Source organism: Podarcis filfolensis, assembly GCF_964270895.1.
Source record: "Podarcis filfolensis genome assembly, chromosome: 2".
Classification (NCBI taxonomy): domain Eukaryota; kingdom Metazoa; phylum Chordata; class Lepidosauria; order Squamata; family Lacertidae; genus Podarcis; species Podarcis filfolensis.
In genome coordinates this window covers 9086635-9106809 of record NC_139605.1, presented here as the reverse complement: position 1 = coordinate 9106809, position 20175 = coordinate 9086635, and the positions used below count along the sequence as shown (strand labels likewise).

Genomic DNA, 20175 nt, shown 5'->3' with positions numbered 1-20175 from the left:
CTTTGCTGGCAGATTTTAACAGCTTTTGCTGGTGGGGTACATGCAGAAGATATCTGGGAGTCCAGACCACGAATGTCTTTGAAGACAGATTGAATTGGGCTGAGGAACCATCTGCTAACAGCTGCAGTTTAACAGCACTCCTTATAATGGCTAATTTGGGTGACGAGGCCCACCAGAATTGTAGCCCATGTGAGAACGAGAAGCAAGTAGCACCAAAAATCTTTAAAGGGGGTGAAAAATTCTTCCAAATCAGTCCAGCAAGGAGCAAGCATGCATAGTAACTGCAGAATGTAGAGTGATAGTTGGGGGGGGGGGACGACAAAAAACTTTGCTTTCTATATTTAAAAATAATGCTTTCTTTGCTTTCTATATTTAAAAATAATAAGAGTTTAAGAAGCAAAGAATTTGTCATCTTTTTGATGGCAGTGGTTGTTTAATTATGGCCAAATATTGGAAGATGTTTGGATGTGGACTTACTAGAAATTTTGTGGGTACTGTTTCTTGTTTTTCATTCCCAAAATTAATAAAAAACAATTTAAAAGAAAAAGAGGAGGTGGGTGGGAGAGGAAGAGCTGGTAGGGCTGACAGTTAATTCAGATCTTTTGCAAATTGCTCATTCAACCGAAAATGTATAAGAAAAAAAGAGGGTTTTTGTGTTGTTGTGTTTACCAATGGTTGGCTCCCAAGCTATGAAACTTTGCACCTGTCTGTTACAGGAAAAGAATAAAAAACTGATCACCTATGTTGTGGGCGCCAGTGTTGAAAATGTGGTTGTTCAAAACCTCTCGGAGCCAGTGAATATAATTCTGCAACATATAAACTCAACGACGGTATAGTATCCTGTTGTCTCCAGTTGCATAAGTGTTGATTCTGCAGCATTAGAGCGCATTGATTGCTGGCAAATCGAGATGCTTTGCTTTGATTTGGGGATGATCCTAAAGGCCAGCTCTTGGAATTCAAGAACACAGGAAGCTGCCTGAACACGGAGCCAGACCAGTGGTGCATCTAATTCCGTATTGTTTACACTGACTGGCAGCAGCAGCTCTCCAGGGCGTGCGTTGCTTGCCGCAAACCCCCCTGACACGCGACACGCTCCCTGGGATGCGCGCCAGCCACACCCCTGGATGTACACTGCTCCCGCTGCCGGAGCAGTTAGCTTCACCACTGCGCTCTGCTGCTCACCTGTGGCCCTTCCCAACTTCTGGAAGCAAAACACCCCCTAAGCCAGTGGTGGGGAACCTTTTAGAGAGCAAGTGTCCAAATTGCAACCCAATCGCAAAGTGCCAACACAGCCATTTAATATGGGATAATAACGTTTTCTGCATGCGCACATACAAACAAATAAATAAACCCACCAGATGGGCAGGGTATAAATAGATGATGATGATGATGTTTTGCTGTTTGATGAGAGTTTGCCTAAGAACCCCATGATGAAGTAAAGGCAGGCTATTGGTGTACGCAGGGGCAGCTATTATGGTGCCCTTCAGATGTTTTTTTTAAAAAAACCTTTTAAGGTGGGATGGTGGAGAGCTTACCAATCCTTTTTAATGGGGGGCGGCAGATAGAGATAAATAGAGAAGGCCTGTAAATTGGGAATGGGGAATTGGGGGAGGGGGCTCAGGCCCCACCTCAGGGGTCCCTCATCACGGCCTTCTTACGTTGTGCCCCCCACACCTCATTACTGGCCTGAAGGGCTTCCTAAACCTCTTTCCCACCCCCACAAAAACAAAAGTCAAGGCAATAGACCCTAAAACGGGTCAAAATAAAGGGGTCGGGCTCTTTCTAGTCCTGGGCCACAGATATTTCCGGGTGGGGGTGAAAGGGATAAAGGGAGGGGAAGAGAGAAATCCTGTCATCTCCTCAGGCTGCTGCCCGCCGCTCCACTCGCGTCTTCCGCCACCGATAGTCCTCCCTGCCCCGCCAGCATCTGGCCACGACTGCCCCCTTCAGATGTTGCTGGACTCCCAACCCCACCAGCGTGGCCAATAGGCAGAGATCAGAAGTGTTATAATTCAGTAGCATCTGCAGAGTACCATGTTGGCTACCCCTATATGAAAGAATAATATCAGCTGAAAGAAGGTACATGTCAGGCCACACAGGTCACCTAGAGAAGGAAAAGCACAGGTCCAGGTGGTTTTGCCTTTCCAACCTGTTATTCAGCTCTAAATCAGGATAAATATCATTCCACAGAAAACCCACTTGACTTTGCTCTGATCCAGAGGGAAACAGCGGGTTCCCCCCTGGGGAAAGTGATGGGTCAAGCGGATGAGCCCTAAGTCAACCCTAAGTCATAAAGAGATGGAATCACTGCTCGCTCAACCATTTTAGTCAAAACTGTTGGATTTCAAGCTGGTCTGTAATTTCCAAAATCACCAAGCTGAAAGGAGGCTTCTTCAGTAAAGGTGTAACTGCTGCCCCTCTCGGAACAGATTTCTTGAAATTTCCTTCATGCAGATAAGCACTGTCCACAACCAAGATAAAATCTGAATAATTTGTCCTGCAAGAGAATGCTATCATTCTATATTTTTTGGAGCTGGTTGGCTGGAGGTACCGATACTGATTTTGGAGGCTGAACTTGCTTGGGGACTAGTAGTTCCTGGCTGGCTTTATTTCGTGTGTGCATCTACCTTCGGCTTATTATTTTCATAAAAGCTAACAACATAAATAGCTATCTGCCTCTTAACTGATCGGCCTGTCTGTTTTCAATTGGGGGGGGGAGCGGCTGCCCACTTTGCCAGCCCCCAACAACGGCCATGCTGGGGCGATGGTGCGTGTGCCCACAGAGAGGTCTCCGAGTGCCCACTCTGCCACATGTGCCATACATTCGCCACCATTGTCCTAAGCCATTCCTTTTGCTTTTCAGGACAATGGGTCTGTGCACTGTGTATTTTGGAACTTTAAGAAGAACGGTGAGTATGAAGGATATAACTAGCTCTGTTCTGGGCCAGAACAAAGGTCCGTCTAGTCTGGTGTACTGATTTCCGTGGTGTCCCTGGGAAGCCCACAGAGCGCTTGAAGGCAAACAGGCCTTCCCTGCTGTTGCTTCCCAGCGCTAGGCAAACAGGGCATCATTGCGTTGATATCTTCTCCTCCAGCAGAAGTCCTCTCGAGCAGAAGCCAGCTGTGTCAAATGCAGCTGCCTTAACTTTAATTAGTACTGCAATGCGCTCTCCGTGGGGCTACTTTTGAAGGTGACCCGGAAACTACAACTAATCCAGAATGCGGCAGCTAGACTGGTGACTGGGGGCGGCTGCCAAGACCACGTAACACCGGTCTTGAAAGACCTACATTGGCAAAAGGCGAAAGATTTATATGATCTGAAGAGAAACCAGAGTTCCAGACTTTTAAAAACAACTCCTTTTAAAAATAGCAATATAACGTGAATTTTACTATCTAACGAGACCATTGATCCATAAAATGAAAGCGATAGACCAGGCTTCCTCAGCCTCGGCCCTCCAGATGTTTTTGGCTTACAACTCCCATGATCCCTAGGTAGCAGGACCAGCGGTCAGGGATGATGGGAATTGTAGTCTCAAAACATCTGGAGGGCTGAGGTTGAGGAAACCTGCAATAAACAACGTCCTACAGTCACACACACACACACACAATCAATCAATCAATCAATCAGTAGCTGGACTGGGTTCCACACAGTCACAAAAACAAAACAAAAAAGCCACAAAACAAAACCACAAAATAAATAGCAAAAACAGACAGACCTCAGCATGATACTCAAAACAGAAGTGTGGCACTCAAAATGGAAGCGTGGCACTCAAATCGGAAGCGTAACACTCAAAATGGAGCATGTTCAGCTTCCAAAAAAGTTCGCAAACCAGAACACTTACTTCTGGGTTTGCAGTGTTTGGGTTCCAAGTTGTTTGAGAACCAGGGTACCACTGTAATAATAAGCGGTTAAGTTCTGATTTATGGTTTTAGCTGTTGCCCATGAGAGCATTTAACGCTTCACCAGCTGGACACAGACAACAAATCATCACTTATTTAAAACCGGGATGGAGGGCGAAATGTTAGGTTTGCTCCAAAGTTAGTCACTTCAGTATGACCCTCTTTCATTAAACCTAGAACAAATTTAGTATTTAGGTCAAGACTTCTAGGCAAAAATGCAGCAAATTCAAAGTTAGCTGAGAATTGCATGATTTGAAGGAGTAGCTTGAGGGGAGCTGTAACTGAAATAATATTTTGATGCATTCAAATGTGCGTCTGTAGTTCAAAGTTCCAGTGCAACAGCTCTAGGCAACAGAGAATTATGCCTCTGTTTAAAAGGGATGCAGCCAAGTAAAGCACAACTTTCAAGGTTTCTTTCTCCCACAAATTTACCAACAGCAGTCTTAAGTGGGCGATCTGAGAAGTGCATGGTGGGAGCATGATATGCTTAGCGCCTCTCCGCCCCTCCCTGTGATGGTTGCAGCTAAGCCCCAAGTCAGCAGGAGTCTCTGCAGAGAGTCACACATCCCCCGTGTTCTGTTGGGAAAAGATCTATAAATGGTGAGGGACGAGTAACTGCAGATGAAATCTCTTCTCTTCCCTGCTGCGCAGATAACCAAGGAGGCTGGGATACATCAGGGTGTGAGGTGCAGCGCACAAACGCAAATTACACAATCTGCAACTGCAGCCACCTGACCCATTTTGGAGTCTTGCTGGTAAGCTTTTGTCACTGATTTGTCAGAACTAATTGCCCCGTGTGGTTCCTGCAAAGGACAGCGCGGAATGTCTCTTTTCGTTCAGTTCTATAGCAGTATTCAGTGCTTTTCCCCCCTAAAAAAAATGTTTATGGGTGCTCTCATTTTGACTCAAGAAAATCACCATTTTATAGTTCCAATCAGGGAAAATAAATACAGCAAATGGACAAAAGTACAAAGATTCGCAAAATGTTTAGGGGTATGTGTACCCCTGCGTCCCCCCAGAAAAAAGCACTGGTTGTATTTCTTTTAAAATCCTATCCTCAACATCAGAAAAGAGGGCTGGGGTTCCGTTGTGGATTCAGTACCTTTGGCTTAGTAGAGTTGGTATAGTGGCTAAAAAATGTGCCCACCACCCACGCCCCACAAGTCAAATCCCATCCCACAGCCATGATGTCACTGGATCATTTTGAAGCAACGAACTAGTATTAGTGTAATAGTTTGATATCTTTACGTTTATATCTGCTGGTGCAAACAGCAGATTTTGGGAAACAATTTCAACCAGGAAAATGCCACAGGGTGAAAGGATTCAACCTTCTCCCGTAGTGCCTTGGGCCTCATCCAAATCACTCATTTGTGTACACACACACACACACACACACACACACACACACACACACACACACTGGTGAAATGCCAGAACTTGTGATACTACTACTTCTGGAGGTTATATTTCTGGAATTTGCAAAATTGCGTGGAAAATTTGCTCCTGAGGATTTTGCAAACTGTTTTCGCACACATACAGTCTATCACGTACAGGCATTCCAAAATTTGCAGTAAAGAAGCATGAGCCACGAGGTTTCCGAATGCAGGAATAAGGATGAGCTGAAGAAAGAATTGGTTTACCCTGAGCCTTAGGTCCCATGTGAATCTTTCCTTTCACTCCAAATTTCACAGAATACTTGGGGGGGTGGAGGGAGTGGGGCAGGGAAATCATGATCCATAGAAGCCAAAAATTTCACACCTCAGTCAGCAGTGCCCAAACAGATATCATTTTGGGTCTGTTTCCTCACCAACTCTCCCAATGAGAGGCTATTGACTTCCATCCTGGTTTCTAGGACGTATACCGGACGGGATGTGAGGATAAGATTTTAACATTGGTCTCCCACGTGGGATGTGGCTTTTCCTCCATCTTCCTCGGCTTGGCTCTAGTGGTGTACCTTTCCATCGAGTAAGTAGGACCCACCTGCCATTTTCTATACGACAGCAATGTTTATTTACTTAGATTTTATACAGCTACATAAGCCTGTTTCCAAGGCCAAATCTGGTTTGTCGTTCGCCATCCTTGCAGCAAGCGGCGTGAAGTTCTTGCCACGCAGGAGGGGCAGGCTTTGGCAATACAGTCCTCTGAGCAAGGACAAAATTTGCCACCTCCCTCCCCAAATTTCTTATTTTCACAATAATTCATTTTGGTAAAGGTAAAGGGACCCCTGACCGTTAAGTCCAGTCGTGGCCGACTCTGGGATTGCGGTGCTCAGCTCGCTTTATTTGCCGAGGGAGCCGGCGTACAGCTTCCGGGTCATGTGGCCAGCATGACTAAGCCGCTTCTGGCGAACCAGAGCAGCGCACGGAAACACAGTTTACCTTCCCACTGGAGCAGTACCTATTTATCTACTTGCACTTTGACGTGCTTCCGAACTGCTAGGTTGGCAGGAGCAGGGACCGAGCAATGGGAGCTCACCCCGTCACAGGGATTCGAACCGCCAACTTTCTGATCAGCAAGTCCTAGGCTCTGTGGTTTAACCCACAGCGCCACCCGTGTCCATTCATTTTGGTACCGTTGCTTTTTTATGGAGCTTCTCTCAGCAGGTATAAATAACTCAGGGGCTGCATCCCACTCCAGACCCTTCACACGCCCAGCAGCCCCACTGGGAACTTAAAGGGGCTGCGTCTTGGGCACAGGGGGCGAGCGAACCCTTCACCTCTTTCGTTCCAGCAAGCTCCGCGGGGACGACCCGTCCAGAATCCTCGTCCACCTCTGCTCTGCGCTGCTGATGCTCAACCTCACCTTCCTGCTGGACTCCTGGCTGGCCTCTTTCCAGGTGCGCGGCCTCTGCATCGCTGTGTCCGTGGCTCTCCACTACTTCCTGCTGGCTGCCTTCACCTGGATGGGCCTGGAAGCCGTCCACATGTACTATGCGCTGGTCAGGGTCTTCAACACTCACGTCCCGCATTACATGCTCAAGGTTTCCCTGGCTGGCTGGGGTAAGTGCAGGGCAGGGTGGGGGGTTCACTTCCCATCCGAGGGCCACATCCCCCCACAGGGAATCTTCTAGGGGCCATATACCAGCTGTGGGCGGGTGGGGATATGTGATTTCCCTCTTGGTTCGGGAGATGGCATTAAGACCCCGCAGAAGGCAGAGGGGCATCCCATCTGTCTCTCCGCCTCTCTGCCCGATTTTCACTCTCTCTTTCTCTCTCTCTCTGTGTTTCTCTCTCTGTCTCTCTGTCTGTCCTTCTATCTGTTTTGTCTCTCTTTGTCTCCATCAATACAGTGGTACCTTTGTTCTCAAACTTATTCCGTTCCGGAAGTCCATTCCAAAACCAAAGCGTTCCAAAACCAAGGCGTGCTTTCCCATAGAAAGTATTGCAAAACGGATTAATCTGTTTTAAAAACAACCCCTTTTTAAAACAGCAATTGAACATGAATTGTACTATCTAACAAGACCATTGATCCGTAAAATGAAAGCGATAAACAATGTACTACCGCCACACAATCAGTCAATCAGTAGCTGGACTGGGTTCAACGCAGTCACAGAAACCAAACGAAAAAGAGCCACAAAAATGCAAAATAAATAAGAAAAACAGACACACCTCAGTGTAACACTCAAAACGGAAGTGTGGCACTCAGATCAGATGCATAGTGCTCAAAATGGAGCACATTTGGCTTCCGAAAAAGGTTCGCATACCAGAATGCTTACTTCCGGGTTTGCAGTATTTGGGTTCCAAGTTGTTTTGAGTACCAAGGTGTTTGAGAACCAAGGTACCACTGTAAAATCTATGCACATCCTCTCCATCCAAGAAGGCAAGAGGCATTGTCACAGTTCAAGAACTCACTCTAGGCCAATGAAAGCACTGTGTGTGTGTGTGTGTGTGTGTGTGTGTGTGTGTGTGTACGTGTACGCGCACGTACATGGCCTCTGGGAGGGGGTATGGCCTGGGGAGGCTCCCAAGGGCCAGGCAGGGAGGTCAGGAGGGCCATATTTGGCCCTGGTCCTGCAACTCCACAGCTTGGCATGGAGGGTTGAGCCTGCCATTTTGGCTTGATAGCATCTAGCACTCAAGAAGGAACAACGGCCAGCTCAGAATGGCACTGCAGCCCCAAAATGCTGGGTGCTTAGATTGCATCCCTATGGACAGCCTGAAGTAGCAGCTCTGAAGCAGAAGAAGAGTTTGGATTTGATATCCCGCTTTATCACTACCCAAAGGAGTCTCAAAGCGGCTAACAATCTCCTTTCCCTTCCTCCCCCACAACAAATACTCTGTGAGGTGAGTGGGGCTGAGAGACTTCAAAGAAGTGTGACTGGCCCAAGGTCACCCAGCAGCTGCATGTGGAGGAGCAGGGAAGCGAACCCAGTTCACCAGATTACGAGTTTACCGCTCTTAATCACTACACCACACTGTCTCTCACAACACACAAGCAGAGCACTGGTGTTCTTTGGAGGCTCAGAAGAGGTGTGATTGAAGGTCAGGAGCGGCAGAGAAATATCTCTGAAAGGCCAGTCAGAATCATAGAGTTGCAGTGCAGCAATTGCGGCTGAATCACTTGCCTCCTGATCTTCCCAAAAGGGACTGGGCATATTTGTGGGCTAAATGTCTGCCCGTGTCTCTTGGTCGCGATGGTGCACTAGTTCCAGGGGAGCGGTTGTGGCGGGGGCCGCTGCTTCCTGCAAGTCCTGCTTGGGGTGGGATTTCCATTGGGACGTTTAGCCAGCCTGGGGCTGGGGAGACAGCTCTTGATACAGAGGCTGTACGTGGCAAGGGCGAGAAAAGGGAGCTCACTCCCTAGCAATATCCCTCATTGCCTCTTCTGTTTCAAGGCATGTGCAATCACAGCCTAAACTGAAGTCCAGCGCCCAGGGCCTTCTGGCGGTTCCCTCTCTGCGAGAAGCCAAGTTACAGGGAACCAGGCAGAGGCCTTCTTGGTAGTGGCACCCGCCTTGTGGAACACCCTCCCTTCAGATGTCAAAGAGAAGAACAGACTTTTAGAAGACATCTGAAGGCAGCCTTGTTCAGGGAAGCTTTTAATGTTTGATGCATTACTGTATTTTAATATTTTGTTGGAAGCCACCCAGAGTGGCAGGGGAAGCCCAGCCAGATGGGTGGGGTATAAATAATAAATTATTATTATTAAACGTATTCTCAGAGCCAACAGCACTGTGTTTATTTCAGTGGACTCTCCCAAATCAAATATCATAAGCCGAATTAAATTCTTGCCGTGTGCCTTTGCTGTCGCCCATCCCCACACTCCCCTGGTGATACAGGTCTTCCTGAGGACTCTCGTCTCCCTCAGTCGGTCACAATTGCATCCATGCTGGTCTTTTCCCTTTCCGGCTAACCCATTCTTCTTTCTCCCCCTTTGCCATTAGGAATTCCTGCGGTCATCGTTGGCACGGTTCTCATTATAAGCAGAGACTTCTATGGGGTTTTAAGCGACCCCCTAAGCAGCAGTCCAGTCACACCTTTGTAAGTCTCTATGCTTTGATCCTCCTCAGATCAGCAGGAAGGAGGTCATACCTATATCCCCTCCCTCCCCCCCCCCTTTTTGGAGTGTGTGTGTGGAGGGGAGAGAATTCAACCTTCCTTGCTTTTCAGTACACCAAGCTGTTCACTCCCTTCCATCTGATGGGTCAACTGATGGTCCTGGCCTTTCTCAAGGAGATTCCTCTGTCTGTTTAGCTGCATGCATAAAATGCCCAAACATCCGAAGCTTACAATTCCTTTACCGCTTTGCAAAATCATATATATTAAGATCATGCAGGATTTGTAACCAGAAAGCCTGACCTCCTGCATAACCCACTCTAGAACTTATTCTGCAATTTCCAACATAAAATTCAGGTTTGTTTATTGAGGATTATATCCAGCCTTAGTCAGGTTTTGTTTTCTTCAGCGCCTTCCTTTTCAACAAGGCTTTTAAGCTGAGTCCACTTCTGGCACTGGGATTGGTTTTAAGATGTGTTTATTGTCTTATCATTTGTTTGGGGGAAAGGACAGGATATGAATTTAACTAACCACCACTGACGGGTGTCTCATTGAAAAGCCTCAAGAGAGACTTCCAGCTGTCATGAGCCCATCTGAAAGAAATGGCCCTGCCAGCAGCCTTAACAGCGTCTCTTTCCCTCCTTACCTTGTCTGCTACAGTTGCTGGATCCGTGATGACCTTGTGTTTTACATCTCTGTGCTGGCCTATTTCTGCTTGGTGTTCCTGATGAACACCATCATGTTCATCGCGGTCCTTCTGCAGATCCACACCATGAAAACGAAGAGTCCTGGCCGAGTCAGCAGCTGGAACCACAGCTTCCTCCACAGCTTGAAGCGGGTGGCCAGCTTAATGGTCCTGCTCAGCTTAACGTGGGGTTTTGCCTTTTTCTCGCTGGGGTCCATGCAAACATTGTTCTCCTACCTCTTTGCCATTTGCAACACCTTCCAAGGTAAGCGTTTGCACACAGGTGGGTGGGCTTCAGAAGAGGGACCAGAGGAGCCTGCTGAGTCAGGCCAGAGGCCCATCTAGTCCGTCCTCTTGTTCTCACAGTGGCTGTTTATGGGATGTCCATTATGGGAAACCTGCAAGCCAGACGTGAGTCCAAGAGGAGCCCTATCTCCCCTCCTGCGGTTCTACCTCTACCTCTCTTTTAAATCAGAACCAGTGAGGGCAGTGAAGGTCCTGTGTGAATGCCTGGAGGCAGTTGGAGGATGCAAAACTCACTTGGGACCTCATTGCTCAGTCCAGCTAGCGCAGCACTGTCCACACCAGCAGTCCACACACAAGCCTTTGTGGGCCACTGACCCTTGGTTCCACAAACTCATCCCAGTGGCCCCTGTGCAACCCCATAAAAAGCATTATCCTCTTCCCCATGCTTTTTAACATCTACATGAAGCCGCTGGGAGAGATCATCAGGGGGTTTGGGCTGGGTGTTCATCAGTATGCAGATGATACCCAGCTCTACCTCTTTCAAATCAGAACCAGTGAAGGTGGTGAAGGTCCTGTGTGAGTGCCTGGAGGTGGTTGGAGGATGGATGATGGCTAACGATTGAGGTTGAATCCTAACAAAATAGAAGTACTGTTCTTGGAGGGACAGGTGGTGAGCAGGTGTGGAGGACTCCCCGGTCCTGAATGGGGTAACTGTGCCCCTGAAGGACCAGGTGCACAGCCTGGAAGTCATTTTGGACTCACAGCTGTCCATGGAGGTGCAGGTCAATTCTGTGTCCAGGGCAGTTGTTTATCAGCTCCACCTGGTACGCAGGCTGAGACCCTAACTGCCCGCGGACTGTCTCGCCAGAGTAGTGCATGCTCTAGTTATCTCCCGCTTGGACTACTGCAATGAGCTCTACGTGGGGCTACCTTTGAAGGTGACCCAGAAACTGCAACTAATCCAGAATGCGGCAGCTAGACTGGTGACTGGGAGCAGCCGCCAAGATCATATAACACCAGTCTGGGAAGACATACTTTGGCTCCCAGGATGTTTCTGAGCACAATTCAAAGTGTTGGTGCTGACCGTTAAAGCCCTAAACGGCCTCGGTCCTGTGTACCTGAAAGAGTGTCTCCACCCCCATCGTTCAGCCCGGACACTGAGGTCCAGCTCTGAGGGCCTTCTGGTGGTTCCCTCCCTGCAAGAAGCCAAGTTACAGGGAACCAGGCAGAGAGCCTTCTCAGTAGTGGTGCCTGCCCTGTGGAACACCCTCCCATCAGATGTCAAAGAAATAAACAACTGTCTTACTTTTAAGAGACAGCTGAAGGCGGCCCTGTTAAGGAAAGTTTTTAATGTTAAATGCTGTATTGTGTTTTTAATATTCAGTTGGGGAAACCCAGCCAGATGGGCGGGGTATAATTATTATAATTAATTAATTGATTGATTGATTGATTGATTGATTGATTGTTATTCCAGCAACTAGAACTCAGAAGCATTACGGCCACCTTGCTCTCTGCTGGCAGCAAAATCTCTTGGTCTGACTCTGAGCTGTTCTGTAGTTGAAGAGATGATGGCAAAACTGTGGCCAGAGGAGTGGGGAGGGGGGCATAATCTAATGAATGTTTTTCCTGCTCCCCGCCCCCACCTCCCCCGGCTCCTTCCTCTAGGATTCTTCATTTTCGTGTTTCACTGTCTCATGAAGGAGAACGTGAGGAAGCAATGCCGAGTGCATTTCTGCTTGGGAAAGTTTCGGCTCAGCTGTTCTGGTATGACATTCTCATATATATAAAACCAACCCTGACATTGTTCTCTGTGGCTGCTTTTGCAGTTGTCATCTGAGCTGCCCCTGCCTGTACTGGAGGGACTGTGATGTAGCAGCCCAGCCATTGCCTTGCCCAGTAAGAGGCCATTATAGCACAGGGAGTAAGGGAACTGAACCCCCTACGAAAGTCCTCAGATACAATCCACCAATCCCGTATGCTATGATATGTGTTAACAGTAAAGGTAAAGGTACCCCTGACTGTTAGGTCCAGTTGCGTCAACTCTGCGGTTGTGTGCTCACCACGCTCTATAGGCCAAGGAAGCCGGTGTTTGTCCGCACACAGCTTCCGGGTCATGTGGCCAGCATGACTAAGCCGCTTCTGGCGAACCAGAGCAGCGCACAGAAACGCCGTTTACCTTCCCGCTGGAGCGGTACCTATTTATCTACCTGCACTTTGACGTGCTTTCAAATTGCTAGGTGGGCAGGAGCAGGGACCGGCACCCCATCGTCGCGGGGATTCAAACCGCTAACCTTCTGATCGGCAAGCCCTAGGCTCAGTGGTTTAGACCACAGCGCCACCCACTGTGATACTCTTATGATATGTGTTAGGATTATTATTTATTATATTTTAAAATGAACAACCCATTTTTTATCTTTTTTAAAAAAATAGATTTAAGTGTGGCCAACAACAAAGGCTCAAAATACCAAATGACTTAAAACAATGCAACAAAAATTAAAATGTGTTATTTAAAAAGCCCAAGAACCTCATATACAGGGCTTTAAATAGAGTGAAACAGCAGTTAAAGGGAAAACAAAGCAACAGCAAGCCTTTAAAAAAATCTATTTCAGTTAAGCGGAGGCACAGGTTCTGTGTCTGTGTTTCGTTGTGATGGTTCTGTTTTTTTAGGGCTTTACAAATTCCAAGTATGACCAGTCCTTGTCCCAGGGGGATTCCAATCTCATACAGACACAGCTAAACAACAGAGGAGGCAGCAGCAGATGAGAAGGAGGTGAAGGAAGCTATGGAAAGAATATCTGACGGCTTTAATTCCACGTTCTTTGGCTTAGTTTACAATAAGGCATGGGGAACTAGTGGGATGGCCCCAAAGGCTTCTGGGAAAAGCCGAGTTTTGAAGAAAGACCTAAAGTAATCTAGACTAGAGAAGAGGTCATGTGGAGGCAGTTCTAGGCATAAGGTAAAGGTAAGGGGACCCCTGACCATTAGGTCCAGTCGTGGCTGACTCTGGGGTTGCGACGCTCATCTCGCTTTATTGGCCGAGGGAGCCGGCGTACAGCTTCCGGATCATGTGGCCAGCATGACTAAGCCACTTCTGGCGAACCAGAGCAGTGCATGGAAACGCCGTTTACCTTCCCGCCAGAGTGGTACCTATTTATCTACTTGCACTTTGACGTGCTTTCAAACTGCTAGGTTGGCTGGAGCAGGGACCGAGCAACGGGAGCTCACCCCGTCACGGGGATTCGAACCGCCGACCTTCTGATCGGCAAGCCCTAGGCTCTGTGGTTTAATCCACAGTACCACCCACGTCCCTTAGTTCTAGGCATAAATGGCAGCAAATAAAAAATGGATTTCAAGGGGCAGGAGACCATTTATGCTTTCACACCCTCCAAAGCCTGCCCTCCTATGCTGTTTCAGATTGTAGTAGCTCTGCCACAACTCTGGGGTATCACATTCACTCGCAGAGGACGTCACCCCATTCTCTGAAGTCGCAGAGCTCTTGCACCACCAGCTCCACATCAAATGGTTCAGGAAGCTTACCAGGGGCTGCTCCTGAGACTGGTGAGTAGGAACTATATATATCTAGATAGCTGGATAGATAGATAGTGTTATGTACTGAAGTTCTCACCCTGAGCCAGCAGGGGGATACTGTAGATAGTTTTCACTCAGGTCCACATATGCAAATAAGGGATTGAAAGTGACATTCAGTGATTGGATAGTTACAGAAAATGGTTACTGTTGCGTTCTAGTAGAGCTCTAAATAAGCAGGCGGCTGAACCCTTCAGTTCAGTTCTGTTCTGGCCTGTGAATAAACAAGAGCTGTTTGAAGAATCGCTGTGATAGATAGATAGATAGATAGATAGATAGATAGATAGATAGATGATAGATAGATAGATAGATAGATAGATAGATAGATAGATAGATAGGATCGTAGGCCACAGGCTACCAGTGCTGCAGGACGAGATGGGAAGTGGGCGGTAGAGTCTGGAACTGGCACTATGGAGGATGACATTTCAAAGTGAGGGGTTTGGTGCACCCTGTTTTTGAGTGCTTTTTCTGAGAAGACATCCCCCAAAGTAGAAAGCTAGCACAAAAGGTAATAAAGTTCTCATTCCCCCACCTGCCACAATGGCTGCTTTGATACTTTTTTTGAAATATCAAATTCTTTCAGAAATTTATCTTCCTCTTATTTTATTATGCGTTTGCTTGTCTAGTGCCGGAAACAGCCCCCCCTTAGCCTGTCTCTTGAGCAAATCTGGCACTGGCTTGCGAGGTGGGTGGGTTTGTGGGTGAAGCATCTTCCTTTCTTTAAAAAAAAAAATGTTCCTAATAGTTTTCTAGGTTTTACAGAACATGTTGAAAACGCCGAAAGAAAAATCGTATTTCCATCTTAAGCTTTCCTGGATTATTTTCAAAAGGCGTGAATCATTGGAGGGTGGTTGACTCCCTCTGTATTTATTTCCTAGATGACGTTTTGCACAGCACCCGCCACGCATCCTTTACTCACCAGAAGGTCAAGCTTCCTCGGGTGAGGAGACTGTCACCAATGGATGCAGAGCTTCACTGCACTCAGAAAACGAGTTTTTTGCCTTGAGGGCCTGTCTGGTTCTTCCTGGGTCTCTGGCTGCCCAGTCTGCTCTTTACAGTCGTGACAAATCAACGGTCAGCTGAAGATCTTCTTTCAGCCTCTCCTTCCACCCTTCTCAGAGTATTCTGAGCCAATTCAATAAGTTAGTTTCAGTTAAGGGTTTAGAAAAGCCTGCCAGTTGAGCAGGCAAGCTCTCAACCTATGCCCCATGAAGACGAAAGCTTGGACAGACCAGTGGTTGCAAACCAAAATGAAAATTAAGTGAAGGATTAACATCGGAACAGTTTACTGACTAATTAAGAAGTGTAATGTGATATTAGATGATTAGCCCTCCGCGAAATTCAGAGCATGGGAAGTCACCCAAAGATATATAATTTGGCAATATATTCGGCTTTTTATTGTATTGTAATTTGGAATGTTATAATGTGTTTCTTATTGGATTATTAACTTGGAAAGCTCAATAAATTATAATATATAAGCAGGTAAAGAAGAAGGTAGTCTGACCTCTAATCCTGACCCTAACCCTAAGTTCTCCTCTGAGGAGGTAGAGCTTGAGGCAGCCACCTATTTAAGTTTACAGCAGGTGCTGGACTCTGTTGGTGGAGCAACACTCAAATATCTCTGCTTATGAGCTTGCCTTGCATCTGGTAAGCAGCTGCCTGGGGTCCTGATAACCTAAAGCCTCACCTGGGCTCTTGCTGTGCTTTGCCAGAATGGATCAGGGCTCACAACGGAACTCAGGGCTCAGAGAAAGAAAGGGAACCACACAGGTCTTGGCAGGCCCAGACGGGGGGGGGGGGGGCATATGGGCCACTTGGCCCGGGCCTCCAATTCCAAAGCATATTCACAATTGCAGGGGACCATTGTATATCTATATATTCATTTTGTCTTTATATGCAGATACGGTTCAAGCCTTGAAATAAAATTATTTCTCAGCGTAACTTTTGTGAAAATTATTTATATACAGTGGTACCTCGGGTTAAATACTTAATTCGTTCTGGAGGTCCGTTCTTAACCTGAAACTGTTCTTAACCTGAAGCACCACTTTAGTTAATGGGGCCTCCCGCTGCCGCCATGCCGCCAGAGCACGATTTCTGTTCTTATCCTGAAGCAAAGTTCTTAACCTGAAGCACTATTTCTGGGTTAGCAGAGTGTGTAACCTGAAGCGTATGTAACCTGAAGAGTATGTAACCCGAGGTACCACTTATTTATAAGACTTCAGTTATCCCCAGGGTAAAAAAAAGGGGGGGAGCACATTATCTACCTGGCCTGGGCCTCTGCCTGGCTCTGCAAGGCCCTGGGTCTTGGATTCAACAGTGAGAGAGTAGGAGCAAAATACATGTTCTAGTGATCTCACAGTTTCCCAAATTGGCAGGAGAGGGAAGGAAGATAACAAAACGTGGAAGAGTCTTTTTGTGTTGGACCAAAGGCCCGTCTCACCCAACATCTGGCTTCCTACAATGGCCAACCAGGTGCCCCCAGGAAGCTCCCAAGCAGGGCTAGGGGGCATCCGCTCCTTCTTGTCATTTGCCTCCCCCTGACACACACATCACCTGCTAGTTTTCAGAGGTGTACCGTGAGGGTTTATAGCCACTGCAAGACCTGTTTTCTCTTTATGAACTCAACTGAGCCTCTTACAAAGCTACCTGCTAGTAGCCGTCGACACAGTTCATGGCGGAAAATTCTGCAGGTCAGTGCTGAATTGTGCAAAGTACTTCCTCCTTTGTGCCTTTGTGCCAGCCAGTCCCTTCCAAGGGAAGACCAGGAGATGTGTACACACACACACACACACACACACACACGAGAGAGAGAGAGAGGGAGAGAGAGAGAGAGAGAGACTTCTCTCTATCCACTTTACTTTAGTAAAGGTAAAGGGACCCCCGACCGTTAGGTCCAGTCGCGGACGACTCTGGGGTTGCGGCGCTCATCTCGCTTTAGTGGCCGAGGGAGCTGGCGTCTGGTGAAACCAGAGCAGCACACAGAAATGCCATTTACCTTCCCGCCGGAGCAGTACCTATTTATCTACTTGCACTTTGATGTGCTTTTGAACTTCTAGGTTGGCAGGAGCAGGGACCGAGCAACGGGAGCTCACCCCGTCGCGGGGTTTCGAACCACTGACCTTCCAATTGGCAAGCCCAAGAGGCTCAGCGCCACCTGTGTCCCACTTTACTTTAGTTAAGTTAAAAATACCTAACTATTTTTTATTGATTTGGGGGAGGGGAGCAGATCCCTCCCCTTGAAGACAGTTTATTTCACCCTGAGGATATGTATGATGGTTAATAAATCTGGCCTATGGAAGTGAATATGATTGCTGGCTGTTCCGTTCAGCCCCATTTCCCGCCCACGAAGGCTTTCGATAGTTGCTCATCACTGGTACCCAGAGCTGCCTTAGCAGGGAGGGCGGCTGAGTGAGTCTCCCCCACATGGGGGAGCAAAATACAAAAGGCTCTTTTATTCCCACGCAGAAGCAGTTAGCGATGGCTGGGGGAGAAGGAGAGGAGGAATATTTCAGTAAGAACCTTTCCCTGAAGGCAGCAGCGAGAGCTCCCAGGCCGATCCCGCAGTGCCTTGAATTGGGCTGTGACTGGCAAGGAAGGCAATGTAAAAGTTTCTGTGGGTCATTTTAGGAAGGAAAACAACCAGAGAGGTTGGATGCAGGCAGTGAACAAACAAACAAAACCAAGTTAAAAGTCTTAAGATGTACAGATCTGCAATGAGGATATTCAGCATCCCTGAATTCTGCCCCTTTGATGTCCAGCGTGGCAAAGTGTCAGACTGGGACCTAGGAGACCAGGGTTCAAATCCTCTCACTGCCTCTCTCAGCCTAACCTCCCTCACAGGGCGGTTCTGGGGATTAATTGAGGAGAGGGGGGAACCATGTTCAGCTCCTTGAAGAATAAGGTGGAATGGGAATGTGGTAACTAATAAAATGAAATAAATCTTCCAGAGCAGCCAGAAGGACAGTGGCATAGAGTGAGGGGGGGCTAGAGGGGCTGTTGCCCTGGGAGCAAAAAGATGTTGGGGAGGGCGCAAAATTTCAAAAGGAAAATAAACCACTTTGAGGGGCTTTTTTAAACAACCAAGTGGAGTAAAAATGTCACGAAACAAATCACAAAATAAACGGCCACTGCTGCTGTCCCCTCCCTAGTTCCCCTCTGCTGGAAAAACCCTTCCCCACCACCATCGCTACTGCCGCTCTGCCCTGACAGGGGGCGCAATACTTGCCCTGGGCACTGGCATCCCACGCGATGCCACTGGATTAGGAGACAGGAATTGATCCTTTATATCCTTAGGAGTTATCAAGTCTATGAGCCAAGGGAAAACTTTGGATCAGGACCGTATTGAAATGAAGGGGGGGGGGGAGACCCAAGAATAAGAGTGTCCAAGGTGAACATGTGTCTCTAAACGGCAGAAGAGAAAATTAACTTTCACATCACCAGTGGAGTAGAATTGAGTGAAGAAATGGTGCACACCAATGTACCACTTCTTTAGCACATTGGGCTCAACCTCCTAAACTTCCTAACCCAGAAAAGGCAACCAAAATGGTCAAGGGAATGGAGCAACTGCCCTTGGGACTTTCTAGTTTAGAGAAAAAGCAAGCACAAAGTGAAAGCAGCATTGCAGAGACCCACAGCAAGGGAGAGTTGCTCTTGTGCTTGAGTCCTGCGTAGATGGCTACGGGAAGAACAGGATGGGCCTCATTGGGCTTCATCTAACAGGCTCTTCTTATGTTAAAGGTAAAGGTAAAGGGACCCCAGACCATTAGGTCCAGTCGTGGCCGACTCTGGGGTTGCGGCGCTCATCTCGCTTTCATGCTGAGGGAGCCGGTGTTTGTCCATAGACAGCTTTCTGGGTAATGCCACCAGGACTAAACCGCTTCCGGCACAACGGGTCACAGTGACAGAAACCAGAGCGCACAGAAATGGCGTTTACCTTCCCGCCACAGTGGTACCTATTTATCTACCTGCGCTGGTGTGCTTTCGAATTGCTAGGTTGGCAGGAGCTGGGACAGAGCAACGGGAGCTCACCACGTCATGCAGATCTGAACCACCAACCTTCCGATCAGCAAGCCCAAGAGGCTCAGTGGTTTAGAGCACAGCGCCACCCGCGTCCCTTCATGAAGAACAGCACACTTGGGGGAAAGGGTGTGTGTGTCTTGGTAAAGAAAAGTATTTCAATTATTACTTTTGGTCACATTTATTTTTCATTTATTTTAAACCCTGTCTTTAAAAGCAAATAGAAGCCAAAGCAAAACACAGGCCTTTTGGTTTCTGTGGAAAAAAATAAGAGCAGAAAGGAGCTTTTGGCTGGTCCCTGTTGCTATCTTCTATCTAAGCCAGCCCCCCCCCCCCAACCGCTCACCTCATTCCATAACTCAAGAGTGCTTCATTTAAACTTCAAACGCAGCATTGTTTAAGTTGTCAGGTGGAATGAAGGCATATAATTTTATGATGGGGCGTGAATCAGCCTCTCTCTACACCTGGCACCCTCTCATTTGTCTCTCTGATCCCTCCTTGCACGATGGGGGGGGCATTGCGACAGGTATGGAGGTGCAGAGTGAGAGCTACAGAGACAATAACACCTGCTGAATTCATCTCGAGTCATTTCCTGATCACCTCAAAGAATATTCAAATGTGAACATGAAGATACACCCAAAAGCAGAGGTGGCAACAGAGATCCAGTTGCAGGGGGGCTGGGGGCTGGTGATATCTGGGAATATGTTTACGATGTGGATGCATGGAGCTGGAAGTGATCCAAATTACTCTTAAATGGCATGTTTACCGTTTTCTACTGTACACTGGAGTTGAAAACATCCCCTCCTCAGTGCCTTGCTAACAGCACCTGCGCAGCTAAAAGGCTCTTCTTATGCCAAAGACAGAAGAGACACCTCTGATGTCATGATGACACCTCTTACCTATGATGGGATGCACATGTGTAGGGGAAAGGGAGGGTGAGCCTCCAGTGCGCACCAGCCCCAGAAAGCAAGGCTGCACGTTAACCATGATGGGCGCCAAGGTTCAATGATGTCTGTGTAAATGGTGCCTGGAACACTCGGATCTCTGCTTCTTCTTTCTTTGGCAATCACTCGTAACCGAGTAAGATTGTCTTCCATAAACACGGTTTTAACAATGAGTCCTTAAGTGACTGTGAAGGCCGATTCTGGATCCGCGCATCCTTCCACAGTGGGGACACAGGTTTCCAGGCGGTAGTAGATCATGGTGAGTGTTTGCCAAGCGTGCCTTCCTCTTAGCATGTTTCTCCCT

General features: G+C 47.7%; 1 protein-coding gene across 2 annotated transcripts in view; it reads left to right on the top strand.

Annotated features, from left to right (window-relative positions):
• LOC310756586 (adhesion G-protein coupled receptor G4-like) overlaps nucleotides 1-15852 on the top strand; it is a 29308-nt gene extending 13456 nt beyond the window's left edge. Inside the window, exons 7-16 of one of the 2 annotated variants that reach the window (XM_083600895.1) lie at nucleotides 717-794; nucleotides 2864-2909; nucleotides 4552-4655; nucleotides 5753-5865; nucleotides 6631-6899; nucleotides 9284-9380; nucleotides 10056-10345; nucleotides 11992-12090; nucleotides 13741-13884; nucleotides 14790-15852. In XM_083600895.1, coding sequence (XP_083457021.1) covers nucleotides 717-794; nucleotides 2864-2909; nucleotides 4552-4655; nucleotides 5753-5865; nucleotides 6631-6899; nucleotides 9284-9380; nucleotides 10056-10345; nucleotides 11992-12090; nucleotides 13741-13884; nucleotides 14790-14917 — 1368 coding nt within the window. In that variant the 3' untranslated portion in view covers nucleotides 14918-15852. Of the gene's footprint in view, nucleotides 1-716; nucleotides 831-2863; nucleotides 2910-4551; nucleotides 4656-5752; nucleotides 5866-6630; nucleotides 6900-9283; nucleotides 9381-10055; nucleotides 10346-11991; nucleotides 12091-13740; nucleotides 13885-14789 lie in introns of both variants that reach the window. The other variant, XM_083600894.1, reaches the window with a different exon arrangement.
• The last annotated feature ends 4323 nt before the right edge of the window (nucleotides 15853-20175 follow it).